Source organism: Myotis davidii, unplaced genomic scaffold (assembly GCF_000327345.1).
Source record: "Myotis davidii unplaced genomic scaffold, ASM32734v1 scaffold46, whole genome shotgun sequence".
Taxonomy (NCBI): Eukaryota; Metazoa; Chordata; class Mammalia; order Chiroptera; family Vespertilionidae; genus Myotis; species Myotis davidii.
Window position 1 is genome coordinate 1697678 of NW_006383006.1, and position 14374 is coordinate 1712051.

Sequence of the window (14374 nt, forward strand, 5' to 3'; positions counted from 1 at the left end):
AGGAACTTGGGGTGTCTGCCTTCTGAGCTCTATACCCCGAGTCCCCAGTCCTGGGTTCTGCTCTCATAGCTCCAGTCCACTTCACCCTCCCTCTGTCATAGTACAAGGTGGGTGGCTCCACAGGGAATTTTTGTGTGTTGGCCCTAAGAGGGTGCCCAAACTTTCAGCTGCCACTCCCTGGCAGACAGCACCCCACTGCTTTTCAAAGCTAGATGTTATGTGGGTACCCTCCTCATTTTGGTGCTCTCTGCTGGGGAGCCCAGCTCCGGGATTATCAGTGGCTCTCCCCACACCTGAGATAACTCTCCAGGACTTCAGTTGCCGTGTGTGGGTGCCTGGCCAGCCCTTTACCACCTCCATCCCTCCTACCAGTCTCTATGCCATCTCCATCTTCAGTCCTTGGGTATCAGTGTTCTCTCCTGTGAGTTTTCCGTTGATTATTCAGGAAGCCTTTCCGTATTTCACTTGTAATTCCAGCATGTTCCTGGGAGCATGTCCATGCAGCATCCTCCTACTCTGCCACCATTTTTAATCTTGTCATGATTCCCTCTTAAGAGATGGAGTTTCCAAGAGATGGAGAGGAGCTTTACCCCCTCCACTGCCCTACTGGTCAGGAAGTCTATTAAATTGTAGATGTTGAAATCATTTCAGAACATGTGGGGTGGATATCGGAAAATTTGACTCTGATATCTTTAATGTTTTCTTGCTGATATGTCAGTTGATACTGGAATTTGAAGTGATCATCTATCCACAAAAGCTCCTCTCCTTTTACAGAGTGGGGCAGAAGTAGCTTTACAGTTATGAGTGTGAAACAGTTTATCCTTGAATTTTATTGTATTATTTTCCATATGAACAGCTATAAACCTACTTTTGCCCCACCCTGTATGTTCTTCCTATCCTTCCTCGTGCTATCCACTGTGGCTGACCCAGCCACCCCAGACCATGGGTACCTACCATTCTCCTGAAACACCTATCACTGATTCTGTTCTCAACAGCTTCCTACTTCCAGCAGGAAGAGGTATCTTCCCCTTAGTGAGGAAGTCCAGGCCCCTGTCAGGGCTCTGATTCTCTGAAGTGAGTCATCATGAAAGATAATTAAGCACTCAGAAGATTTCTTGAGTGACTATTTTTTCACTTTTCCTAAAAGATTATACATAGCTAGTTTGATAGATACTTGCTTGATAAAAGGAATGAATTGTAAGAAAGCTATTGTGTGTTAACAGTTCTTTTTTGTTTTTTTCAAAACAATCTAATAAATATTTGGTATTTTTTGAAAAGCTTTTTATTTTTTTAAATATATTTTTATTGATTTCAGAGAGGAAGGAAGAGGGAGATAGAAACATCAATGAAAAAGAATCATTGATCAGCTACCTTCTGCATGCCCCTACTGGGGATCAAACCCACAATCTGGGCATGTACCCTGACCAGGAATTGAACCTCGACCTCCTGGTTCATTGGTCAACGCTCAACCACTGAACGACACCAGCTGAGCTTGAAAAGCTTTTTAGAGAATATACTGTAGTTAAATTTATTTAATTTTTCAGTTTAAAACTAAAGCAATATTTTAACAGGTTTTTCTCTCTACCATTCCCACCCCCAATTACAGGTTATACAGCGAATCTAGCATCCAGTGGGCATTGGTGGTACAGTTCTGCAGGCTCCATAATATAAAACTGAGCACGTCTTACCTTAGAGAATGTGCCAAAGCAAATGATTGGTTACAGTTCATTATTCACAGCCAGCTCCATAATTACCACCCAGATGAGGTAAGCCACTGATTGTTGCTAGTTATGCAAGAGGATATTGGAACACTTCTTAGAGTGAAAATATTGTCCTTTCTGTTGTGAACACATAGGCTTTTTTTAAATATATGATACTATTATTTTTACTAAAATTTTAGTGGGTTGGCTTCAGACAAAGGACTAGTCATTATTACTAAAGAGATGAAGGAAGAACTTTGTGACTCCAGATTACAAATGGAAATTCACTCAAAAGCAGCAAACAGCTTTGTAAAATTATATGGTCACCTCTGACAAGGTTCAGGTTGAGAAAGAACAATTTTTCTTATGCTTTTTTCTAACATTTTCAGCTCCAGCTGAAATTGAGACTTGGTTATCTGCCTTGTGCATTGTTGGTGGGATTGCAAATTGGTGTGGCCCCTACGGAAAACAGTATAGAGGTTACTCAAAAAATTAAAAATAGAACTATCTTATGAACCAACAATTCCACTTCTGAGTATTTATCTGAAGAAATCTCAAACAAAATTCAAAAAGATATATGCACCCCTTTGTTCAATGCAGCATTATTTATAATAGCCAAGATATGGAAACAATCCAAGTACCCATCAATAGACAATTGAATAAAAAAGATGTGGCACACCCTGTTGGTGTGGCTCAGTGGTTGAGTATCAATCTAAGAACCAGGAGGTCATGGTTCAAATCCTGGTCAGGGCACATGCCCAGATTGTGGGTTTGATCCCCAGTGTGGAGGGTACAGGAGGCCGCTGATCAATGATTCTCTCTCATCATTGATTTCTATCTCTCTCTCTCCCTCTTCCTTCCTCTCTGATATCAATAAAAATGCATTTAAAAAAAAGATGTGGCACATATATACAGTGGAATATTACTCAGCCATAAAAAGAATATCTTACCATTTTAGACAGCATGGATGGACCAAGGGGTAATTATGCTAAGTGAAATAAATCAGACAGAGAAAGACAAATACTATATGATTTCCCTTATATGTGATACTAAAGAACAAAATAAATAAAACAGAAACGGACTCATAGAGATAGAGAACAAACTGAGGGTTGCCAGATGGGTAGGGTTTGGGAACTAGGTGAAAAAGGTGAAAGGATTAAGAAGTGCAGATTGGTAGCTACAAAATAGTCATGGAGATGTAAAGCATACCCTAGGGAATATAGTAAATAATATTGTAGTAGCTACGTATGGTGCCAGGTGGGAACTATTTATTGGGGGGGGTCGCTTCATAAAGTATATGATTGTCTAACCATTATGCTGTACAACTGAAACTAATCCTATATAATAAAAGCCTAATATGCAAATCGACCAAATGGCAGAACAACTGGCTGAATGACCGGTCGCTATGATGTGCACTGACCACCAGGGGGCAGACGCTCAATGCAGGAGCTTCCCACAAGCTCGTAGGCCCCAGGCCAGCCAAGGCGGGTGCCAGCGGGGGCTCCCCATCCCCCGATCACCCTGCTTGTTGCCCCACAGATTGGCCCTGATCACTGGCCAGGTCTAGGAACCCTACCTGTGCATGAATTTCATGCACCAGGCCTCGAGTATAAAATAATACTGAATGTCAACTATAACTGAGAAATAAAAATAACTTGGTTGTCTGTTTTAATCATCTAATGTGTTTTCCAGGTGAAATCTCTTCTCCAGTATTTCAGCCCTGTCCTTCAAGACCACTTAAGGCTAGCTTTTGAGAACTTGCCCTCAGTGGCCAACTCCAGAATGGATAGTGATCAAGTCTGCAACAAGTCCCCCCAGGAACTCCAGAAAAGCAAAGAAGAGAGAACTGATTTCTTCGAAATTCTGCTCCGGTGCTCAGAGGAGCCAAACTCCTGGTGCTGGCTCCTGGCTGAAGCAGTGAAACAACAGTCCCCTATTCTTAGTGTCCTAGCCTCATGTCTGCAGGTGAGAATCATGAGAAGCCTAAATTAAGGAACCAGAGAGTAATAGAAGAATTGGGGAGGGACAGGAAAGGCTGATAATCAGAGGGTGTAGGGGGAATGATGATATTAGGCTCTAGCCTCAAGGTCACTGCAACTCTTTATGCTTCTCCAGTGTGGCCATCCAGTGCACTTCTTTGTGCCTTGACATATAATAGCTTAAGTGGTCAGAGCCTTGGTTCCTGGTTGGCAGTCACAGAGAAGGATGCTTTGGTGGACTGACCACCACTGCCTCTGAGCAGGGAAGAAGGATACTCCAGACAGTCCCTTGGTCAGCAGTTCTGTGTGTTTTCTTATACTTAGTACTTCCCTGACTCACATATATCCTCTCAGTCTCTTGGCCTTTTCACCTGCCATACCCTACAGGATGGTTTATAAAAGTCCCTTGGTTGTTCATTAGAGTTTATTTCACCTTTGAAGGATTTTCAAGCCACTTTAACCAATTTAGTGAGGTGATTTTTCCTGAACAGGAAATAGCCATCTGTAGTTGTAGCATTACTGGAAACTTCCCTTGTCAGGTAATCCAAGCCCAGTTATTTTATTTTGAAAAGTTTTTATTCAATGGTAGGATGCCAGTGCTATTTCTTGTCTCTGTGTTTGGATCATCGCTTCTGTGGAGGACAGTATTGCAGCTGAAGCAATGGGACACATTCAGGACTCATTGGAGGGCCATACATGGGACCTTGAGGACTTCTCAGTCATCTGGAGAACATTATTAACAAGGCAGAAGAGCAAAACTCTCATCAGAGGTTTCCAGCTTTTCTTTAAGGTATTTATTTATTTATTTAAATATGCTTTTATTGATTTCAGAGAGAGGAAGGAAGAGAGGGACAGAAATACCAATGATGAGAGAGAATCATTGATCGGCTGCTTGCTGCATCCCCCCTACTGGGGGATAAGCCTGCAATCCAGGCATGTGCCCTGACTGGGAATCAAACTGTGACCTCTTGCTTCATGGGTCAACATTCAACCACTGAGCTACACCAACCAGGCCTAAATCTGTTTTGTAGCCCATAACAAATAATGATAATAGAACTACCATTTATTTAGCAGAGTGCTTTCTATACATTATTTTAGTCAATTCACACAATAATCCCCAAAAGGTAATTGTGTTAGGATATTATGAAGTGGTCTTGTCCTCATTTTACATAGTAATAAACCAAGGTTTACAGAACTTAAGTAACATGCGCAGGATTTCACAGTAATTTAGTGAGCAGAGTACTTACAGTTCAGACCCATACTTTCTAATTCCCAGACTCCTGTGCTCTGACTGGAAAGCTCTCACTGAAGTGATGGAACTGTGTGGATTGATGCCACAGGCAGCAAGCAGTAGGTTGGCAGGTCACTGGAGCCATTATCAGGAGGTGTATGTAAAGGTTTCCTAGCACCATCTAGTGGACTATGTCCTGCTCTTGTGTGTTGGACCAAGTATAGGATAGACAGAAAATGGACCGACCTTTGAGTAGATGTAACTTCCTTTCTTTTTAACATACATAATTTAATTCTATGAAGCTGCTATTAATAATATTTGTCTTTTACTTTAACCTTCTCTTATATTGCCATTATTCATGAGAAAATAGTATTAAGTTCAGGATTTTGTCTTTTTTTTTAAATATGTTTTTATTGACTTTAGAGAGAGGAAGGGAGATGGAGAGAGGGATAGAAACATCAGTGATGATAGAGAGTCATTGATTGGCTGCCTCTTGCACAGCCCCTACTAGGGATGGAGCCTGAAACCTGGGCATGTGCCCTTGACTGGAATCGAACTGTGACCTCCTGGTTCATAAGCCAAGGTTCAACCACTGAGCCATACCAACCGGGCAGGATTTTGTAATTTCTTTCAAACTCTTTTTCAAAGGATTCCCCATTACTACTGATGTTGGAGATGTATGAACTCTGTATGTTCTTCAAGAATTATAAGGAAGCCAAAGCTAAACTACTGGAGTTCCAGAAGAGCCTTGAAACTGTAAGTTAGAATAATATGTTCTTTCTTACTGATCTGAAATTTGTTAGAGTGGCCTGCTGTCTGCTAGTAGTCGGGATGTGACATTAGGTAAACAGCTGTTCTGTGGTGTAATTCAAATGAAATCATTTGTACTGTGCCAGAGATAGCGAGTCAGGGTAGGAGTGACAGTGGCCTTGCTTATGAATCACCTCAGTTGCCAAGGGTGACAGGTTTCATCTAATGTGCTAACTCTGACCAGTATCCTGATGCGGCAGCCAAGCTCAGTGGGAAAGGAACTCATGGTATCTGCTATGGATGCTAGAGAAGAGCATGATGATACATGGGCCACGTTTTAACAATTCACGATAGCCTGTTGAAAAGAAATATACCTTAATCCTGCCTGGAGTTTTGGCACTTTTGCCTTCTCTACCACAAAAGAGCTCTATGATAAATAAGGCAAAACTATTTACTGATTTTACACAACAAATTTATGACAGTGGAACCTCAGTATAGGCTTTTGCTCTCAATCACATTGGTCTTCACTGTAATGGAGATTATTATTTGAAAATACAGAATCAATTATTCAAATATGCATGAGTTTTCTAAATCACAGAAAATAGGGACATTAATTTCCTTGGTCTATAACTCTCCATGGCTTGGCACCCTAGTAGGTATCTTCTTTTGTTATTTGTGGTCAAATATACATAACATTTACCACCTTAGCCATTTTTAAGTGTACAGTTGTATTAAATACATTCTCATTATTGTGTAACCATCACCACCATCCACCTCCAAAATAACTCTCTTCATCTTGTAAAACTGAAGCTATACCCATTAAACCATAACTCTTTATTCTCCCCCTATCCCTAGCCCCGGGCAACCATCATTCTGTTTTCTGTCCTTATGGTTTTTACTACTTTAAGTATCTCATAAGTGGATTTGTATAGTAGTTCTCTTTTCATGACTAGCTTATCTCATTTAGCATAATATCCTCAGAGTTCATCCATAGCATATGCCCGGATTTCCTTCCTTTTTAATGCTGAATAATATTGCATTGCATGTATATACCACATTTTGCTAGTCCATTCATTCATCGATGGACATTTGGGTTGCTTCAACATTTTAGCTATTGTGAATAATGCTGTTATGACATGGTATACAAATAGTTCTTTGAGATCCTGCTTTCAATTCTTTTGGGTGTTTACTCAGAAGTAGAATTGCTTGCTGATATGGTAATTATACTTTTAATATTTTGAGGAATACCATACTGTTTTCCACAGTGACTACCATTTTACATTTCTAACAGTATTACATAAGGGTTCCTATTTCTTTACATCCTCACCAATACTTGGTCTCTGTTTTCTTAATAGTAATCATACTAACGGGTGTGAGGTGGTGTCTCATTGTAGTTTTGATTTGTATTTCCCTAATGATTAGTGATGTTGAGCATCTTTTCATGTGCTTATTCGCCATTTGTGTATCTTCTTTGCAGAAATGTCTAAGCTTTTTACCCATTATTTTTATTGTTGACAGTATGCAGATGTCCCCCATTTTCTTCCCCTTTGCTCCTATCCACCCAGCCCCTTTTTTAAATTGGGTTGTGTGGGTTTTTTTTATTGTTGAGTTTCAAGAATTCTCTACATAATCTGGGTATTAATCCCATACCTGATATATGATTTGCAAATATTTTCTCCCATTGTGTGAGTTGCTCTTTTACTCTCTTCATAGTATCTTTTTATATACAAATTGTTACATTTTCATGAGTTCCAATTTGTGTATTTTTTCTTTTGTTATCTATGCCTTTGGTGTCATTTCTAAGAAATCATTGCCAAATCCAATGTTATAAAGGTTTTGTCCTATGTTTTCTTCTAGTTTTATTGTTTTAGGTCTTACATTTAGGTCTTTTGTCCATTTGGAGTTAATTTTTGTATATCTTGTTAGGTAGGGGTTCAACTTTATTTTTTTACATGTGGATAGTCAGTTTTCCCAGCACCATTTGTTGAAAAGACTGTGCTTTCCTCATTGAATTGTCTTGACACCCTTGTCAAAAATCATTTGACCATATATGCAAGGATTTATTTCTGGGCTTTCTTTTCTATTCCATTGGTCTATATGTCTGTCTTTATCCCAATGCCACACAATTTTGATTACTGTAGCTTTGTAATACGTTTTAAAATCAGGAAGTATGAGTTTGTTCTTTTTCAAAGTTGTTTTGGGCCCTAGCCGGTTTGTCTCTGGATAGAGCATCCCAGGTGTGATTCCGGTTGAGGACACACGCCCAAGTTGCGGGCTTAATTCCCAATAGGGGTGTGCAGGAGGCAGCTGATCAGTGATTCTCATCATTGATGTTTCTATCTCTATCTTCCCTCTCCTTTCCTCTCTAAAATAAAAATAAAAATAATAATAATAAAAGATTGTTTTGGCTCTTTGGGGTCCCTTGGGATTCCATATGATTTTAAGATGGGTTTTTCTGTTTCTGTGAAAGCATCATTGGGATTTTAATAGGGATTGCATTGACTCTGTAGATTGCTTTAGATAATATTTACAATTAGACTTCCATTCCAGTAACATGGGATGTGTTCCCATTTTTTATATCTTTAATTTCTTTCAGCAGCATTTTGTAGTTTCATTGTACAAATCTTTTACTTTCTTGGTTAAGTTAATGTCTTAAATATTTTATTCTTTTTGATATTGTTAGAATTATTTTTATAATTTCCTTTTCAGATTGTTAATTGTTTATAGGAATGAAACTGGTTTTTGTGTGGTGACTTTTTCTCTCCTGTTACTTTGTTGAATTCATTTATTCTGAGTTTTTTTTGTGTGGGATCTTTAGAGTTTTCTACATATAAAATTATATCATCTGAATAGAAATAATTTTACTTCTTTTTTTTTTTCAACTTGGATCACTTCTTCCACCTTCTTCTTCCCCCCGAAATGCTCTGGCTAGAACTTCCAGGACTATGTGGAAAAGAAGAGTTGAAAGTGGGAATCCTTGCCTTGTTCCTGATCTTATAGCAGTGTTTTCAGTCTTTTGCTATCGAGTATGATGTTCACTGTGGCTTTTCACATATGGCTTTTATTATATGGAGGAAGTTTCCTTCTGTTCCTCGTTTGTGGAGTGTTTTTATCATGAAATGGTGTTGAATTTTGTCACTTTTTCTGCATTGAGATGATCATGTGGTGTTTTCTTTTGTCCTATTGATGTGGTGTGTACATTGATTTTTGTATGTTGAATTATTTTTGCATTCCAGGAATAAATCCTATTTTGTAATGGTGTATAGTCTTTTTAATATGCTGCTGAATTCAGTTTATTAGTATTTTTTTGTTGTTAATCCTTACCCGAGGATTTGTTTTTTTCATTGATTTTTAAAGAGAGTGGAATGGAGGGGGAGAGACAGAGAGAGAGAAACATCAATGTGATAAAGATACATTGATTGGTTGCCTCCTCACATGCTCCCCAACCAGTGCCAGGGATGAAACCTTCGATGAAGTATGTGCCCTTGACTGGAATCAAACCTGGGACCCTTTTTTCTGAGAAACAATGCTCCATCCAACGAGCCAAACGGGCTAAGGCTATTAGTATTTTTTAAATGATTTTTTAAATTGATTTTTAGAGAGAGAGGAAGGGAAAGTGAGGGAAATATCGATGTGAGAGCAAGACATCGGTTAGCTGTCTCCTGCATGCCTCATACCGGGAATCAAGCCCTCAACCTAGCATATTCTCTGACTGGGAATCGAAGTGGCAACCTTTTGGTGCACTGGCTGATGCCCAACCAACTATGGCACACCGGTCAGGGCAGTTTGCTAGTATTTTGTAAAAGATTTTTGCATCAGTGCTCATAAAGGATATCAGTATGTAGTTTTCTTTGTCTTTGTTGTCAACCTTATGTTGGTTTCATAGGATAAGGTAGGTAGTGTTTCCTCCTCTTTAATTTTTTGGAGAAGTTTGAGAACGATTGGTATTAGTACTTTAAATGTGTGATTTGCCAGTAAAGCTATCAGGTCCAGACTTTCCTTTGTTGGGAGATTTTTGATTGATGATTCACTCTCTTTACTAGTCATAAGTCTATTCAGATGATATATTTCTTTGTGATTTAGTCTTGGTAGGTTTTGTGTTTCTGGGAATTTATCAACTTCATCTAGGTTATCCAGTTTTTGGCATATAATTTTTTCACAGTACTCTCTTATAATCCTTTTTATTTTCTGTAGAATCAGTAGTGATGTCCCCACTTTCATTTCTAATTTTAGTAATTTGAGTCTTCTCTCTTGTTAAAAGTATATTGTTTAACTTCTAAAGTTTTGTGAATTTTACAGTTTCCTTTTGTTACTGACTTCTAACTTCATCCCACTGTGGTCAGAGAAGATACTTTGTATGATATCTGTCTTTTAAAATCTATTGAGACTTAGTTTGTATCCTAACATATGGTCTGTTCTGAAACATTTCATGTGCATTTGAGAAGAATGCATTTCTTGTCATTGTTTTCTTCTGTCTGGTTATTATGTCCATTATTATGAGTGGAGTATTAAAGTCTCCAACAGTTATTGTGGAACTGTCTATTTCTCCCTGCAGTTTCATCAGGTTTTGCTTCATATATTTGGTGGTCTGTCATTAGATGTGTATGTGATTATAATTGTCATATTTTCTTGCTGTGTTGAACCTTCTATTTTGTTGTTGTTGTTAATCCTCACCTGAGGACATTTTTCCATTGATTTTTAGAGAGAGTTTTTAATTTTAATGAGTTCAGCTTATCAGTTTGAGTTTTATGTTTAGGTCTTCCCAGATATCTTCTTATTCTTAGCTGACTTCTCCTGCTGCAGCCTTTTGCAAAGGGGCAATGCAGCTGCTCCATCCTTGCCTCAACCTTTTATTCCCATATGTTTGTTCCTTTAACCAGTTCCATCATCTGCCTGCTGTAGTTTCTCTTCATAGGGCAACAGAGGTAAATAAACCAGAAATCAAGACTAAATCATGTTCTAATTCAAACTAATGAGGCCTGCTACTTGGGGTCATTTTCCTGTTAATATTTTTATCATTTCCTTGAAATACGATAACTGAGAACCTTCTTAACTGAGAATCTTCTCTAGTGGTATTATAAACTACTAGAGACCTGGTACACGAAATTTGTGCACAGGGGGTGGAGGTCTCCTCAGCCCAGCCTGCACCCTCTCCAATCCAGGACCCCTTGGGGGATGTCCAACTGCCAGTTTAGGCCCAATCTCACAATCCTGGATTGCTGGTTCCTAATCGCTCACCTGCCTGTCTGCCTGGTTGCCCCTAACGGACCCCCCTCCTGGCCTGATTGCCCCTCACTACCTCTGAGTGCCGGCCTGGTCACCCCCAACTGCCCTCCCCTGCAGCCTGATCACCCACAACTGCCCTCCCTTGCTGGCCATCTTGTGACCACATGGGGGCAGCCATCTTGTGTGTTAGAGTGATGGTCAATTTGCATATTACCTGTTTATTACATAGGATTAGATTGACCATGAATACATTGGGTGTTTCAATCTAAAATAAAACATAGCACTGAATAAATATTTTTCTCCTTAGTATATATTTAATATACAAATTAATAGTAGGATTTTGAATCAGTGTTTAAATATTATCGTGCAAGCGGCAGTGGGACTGCGGCGCAAGGGAGCAAAGAATTTTCAGTAACCACCAGAGGCTCGCCCCAATGACAGCGACCGGTGCCCTGCCTTGATCTGGCGCCCCTGCTCACCCGCTCCACCATCCCATCGTGACCAACGCCTGCCATGTTCCATACACACCCCCTGGTGGTCAGCACACGTCATAGCCATTCCAGTTGTTCAGTTGTTCTAGTTGTTCTGCCATTCGATCTATTTGCATATTAGCCTTTTATTATATAGGATAAGATAACTATTAGAACCAGCTCAGCAATGTTAAGCAAGTCTTTCTAAGAGGTCTTCTTTCATATGTGAATTGCCAAACTTCTGGATTTAAGGGCAGCCTGTATCCTCTGAAGAAGCTTTTAAGTGAAACATGTCTGCTTAATTTCACAGCAACTCACAGGGCTGTTAGTCAGTAAGGGGGTGTATTTGCATCAGTTCACTCCAAAGTAGTCCTGGGTCTCTTTCCCATCTTTGACTTTCACACACACAGTTCTCTACACCAAGATGCCCCACAAAGAGGCACACTGCTGCTTCCTGCCCTCGAGAGGACCTGAAGAAGCTTCCCCTTTGTGACAGATCAGCACTTTGGATGGCCATTTGGAGGTTTTGAGTTGTCCCTGTGAAACCACTTTCCCTGACCCTGTCTTTTTTTTGTAGCTTGAAACAGCAGCCATAAAGGTCCACGCTGCCATCCCTGTCCCATGGCTGAAGGAGCAGGTGTGTTTTCTTTTGAAGCTTATGCTGCAGCAGAGCAGGACCCAGTACGAGCTGGGAAAGCTTTTACAGCTGTTTGTTGGGATAGAGCATCTCTTCTCTGAGGGTAAGACAGTCCTTACAGTTAAGTTGCTGTTAAGAAGTTAGCTGTCTTAATCTTGAAAGTATTTTAGAAGGGCATTCTGGGAATTAAAATGCATATGATATATCTATAACATTACATTTAAAGTTCATAACAGGATATGAAGGAGAGATTATGAAACTTCAATCATGGTTAACACATTTAAAACAAAGCACAATAGGATATAACATAAGTAATAGAACTATCTACTCATCCTAAGCAGTTGTCAAATAGCCACAGTTCCCCCTGGCTAGCCTCTGCATTACCCTGTCACTATCATGCCTTTCTCTTACAAGTCAGCTTAACATATCATCACTGCTCAGAGTCACAGGCTTGTTTCAGGAATGTCTAATTTGTTTTGAAGGTCTCAGACAAATTACGCTTATTTTTTGCAGGTGTTTCCAGAAATTGGTAGTCTCTAAGCTTGTTGATTATTGAATAAAACCAGTATTGCCTTACCTTCTTTCTACTTGTAATAATTTCAAGTTTTTGTTGGATAATAATATTCTTTTACACTAGATTCTGACGTTTTCACTACTAGGGTTATTTTATCACATTAAACTCACATATGTTCAGCTAAAGAGCTCAGAGTTGCACAGAACACAGAGAATGCTAGGCTCGGTGCCATTGTTGCAGGCTGTGGGGCTGATGATGGGGAGAAGAGAGGCCTGTTTCCTAAATGTAGGGCATAGAAGATGACTTTGTAGACAAGAGAGTAGATCCTTTTAACATATTGGTGTTTTCATTGATTGGTAATAATTTTGTTTTCAGAAATGAATTTCCTGTTTTCTTGCTAGAGTTGCTCTATCCTTAAAAAATTAAAAGGATTGTCTAGATTGTTAACATTACTATAATGCTTTTATTCATATAATTTAATTTAATTATTTCTATTTTTAAAAAAATATATTTTATTGATTTTTTACAGAGTGGAAGGGAAAGGGATAGAAAGTTAGAAACATCGATCAGCTGCCTCCTTCACACTCCCTACTAGGGATGTGCCCGCAACCAAGGTACATGCCCTTGACCAGAGTCAGACCTGGGACCCTTGAGTCCGCAGGTTGATGCTCTATCCACTGAGCCAAACCGGTTAGGGCTAATTATTTCTATTTTTATAGTGTGTGTGTGTGTGTGCGCACGCCACATACATGCTTAGAGAAAAGGAAAAAAAAATTTAATCTGTGTTTTATATGATGCCAGCAAAGAAAAGCAGCATGCTCACACTGGTGTTTATTGTGCAGGATGTCTCACTGTCTCTGAATTACCTGAATCAGACCACAGCCCAGCAGGTGACATTGGAGCAGGCTCATATAGAATGCTTTTCATGCTCTTCCCCTATGGTAGGGCACACATAGGATTCTCAGATTATTTGGGAATGGGAGCAAAACCAGCCACATAAGCCGTAACCGGTTTGACTGAAAGGTCCCGGGTTTGATTCCGGTCAAGGGCATGTACCTTGGTTGCGGGCACATCCCCAGTAGGGGGTGTGCAGGAGGCAGCTGATTGACGCTTCTCTCTCATCGATGTTTCTAACTCTCCATCCCTCTCCCTTCCTCTCTGTAAAAAAAACAATAAGATATATTAAAAAAAAAAAAACAGCCACAGAAGTTGTTGGCAGAGAATCCCTAATGTTACTGTGGATAAGAATTTCCCAGGGACATCAGGAAGAGCTCAGCTGGGTCTCACTGGGTTAAGTAGATAGCTATCCAGAGGAGCAAGTGATGCTCCATTCTGAAGACAATGTGCTACTGGCCAGCTGCAGTTTCAGCTGCTCTACAAGTCTGTGTCTTAATACCCATGACACCGTATTGTATGAACAAGTGAACAATCATAAAAACAAATTTGTTCAAGGTAGGAGAAAAATACAGAAAGAGATGAGACTGACCTGAATGAATGGCCAAATCTTCCCAAGATTGACTTGAGTTGCTACTGCGTAGTAGACCACCAACCTCTGCTCTGGGTTTAAAGCCAGATGTGTGGGTTGAGTCCATGTGCCAGCCTCTAATAGGTCTTACTATAAAGGAGCTGCCTATGGCTTCCTCTGCTCATTAACCAAGCTAGAAAAAGAGGTTTTTTATTTTTCCTTTAACCACATTATTATTTTAAATATACATATTTCTCTTCCTGATATTTAATTAAAAATGCCATAGTGGCATTTTTTTAATATATTTTTTATTGATTAAGAAATTACATATGTGTCCTTGTCCCCACGTTACCCTCTACCCCCCCCCCCCCCCCTTCCCTCCCCCCCCCCCCCCGCCTCTGC

At 39.7% G+C, this 14374-nt stretch overlaps 1 protein-coding gene across 1 annotated transcript in view; it reads left to right on the top strand.

The window, feature by feature from the left end:
• Nucleotides 1–14374, top strand: part of SPG11 (spastic paraplegia 11 (autosomal recessive)) — an 87217-nt gene that overhangs the window by 51951 nt on the left and 20892 nt on the right. The window contains exons 23-27 of the mRNA XM_015557515.1: nucleotides 1607–1766; nucleotides 3393–3665; nucleotides 4269–4469; nucleotides 5559–5666; nucleotides 11934–12132. Coding sequence (XP_015413001.1) covers nucleotides 1607–1766; nucleotides 3393–3665; nucleotides 4269–4469; nucleotides 5559–5666; nucleotides 11934–12132 — 941 coding nt within the window. The remainder of the gene's footprint in view (nucleotides 1–1606; nucleotides 1767–3392; nucleotides 3666–4268; nucleotides 4470–5558; nucleotides 5667–11933; nucleotides 12133–14374) is intronic.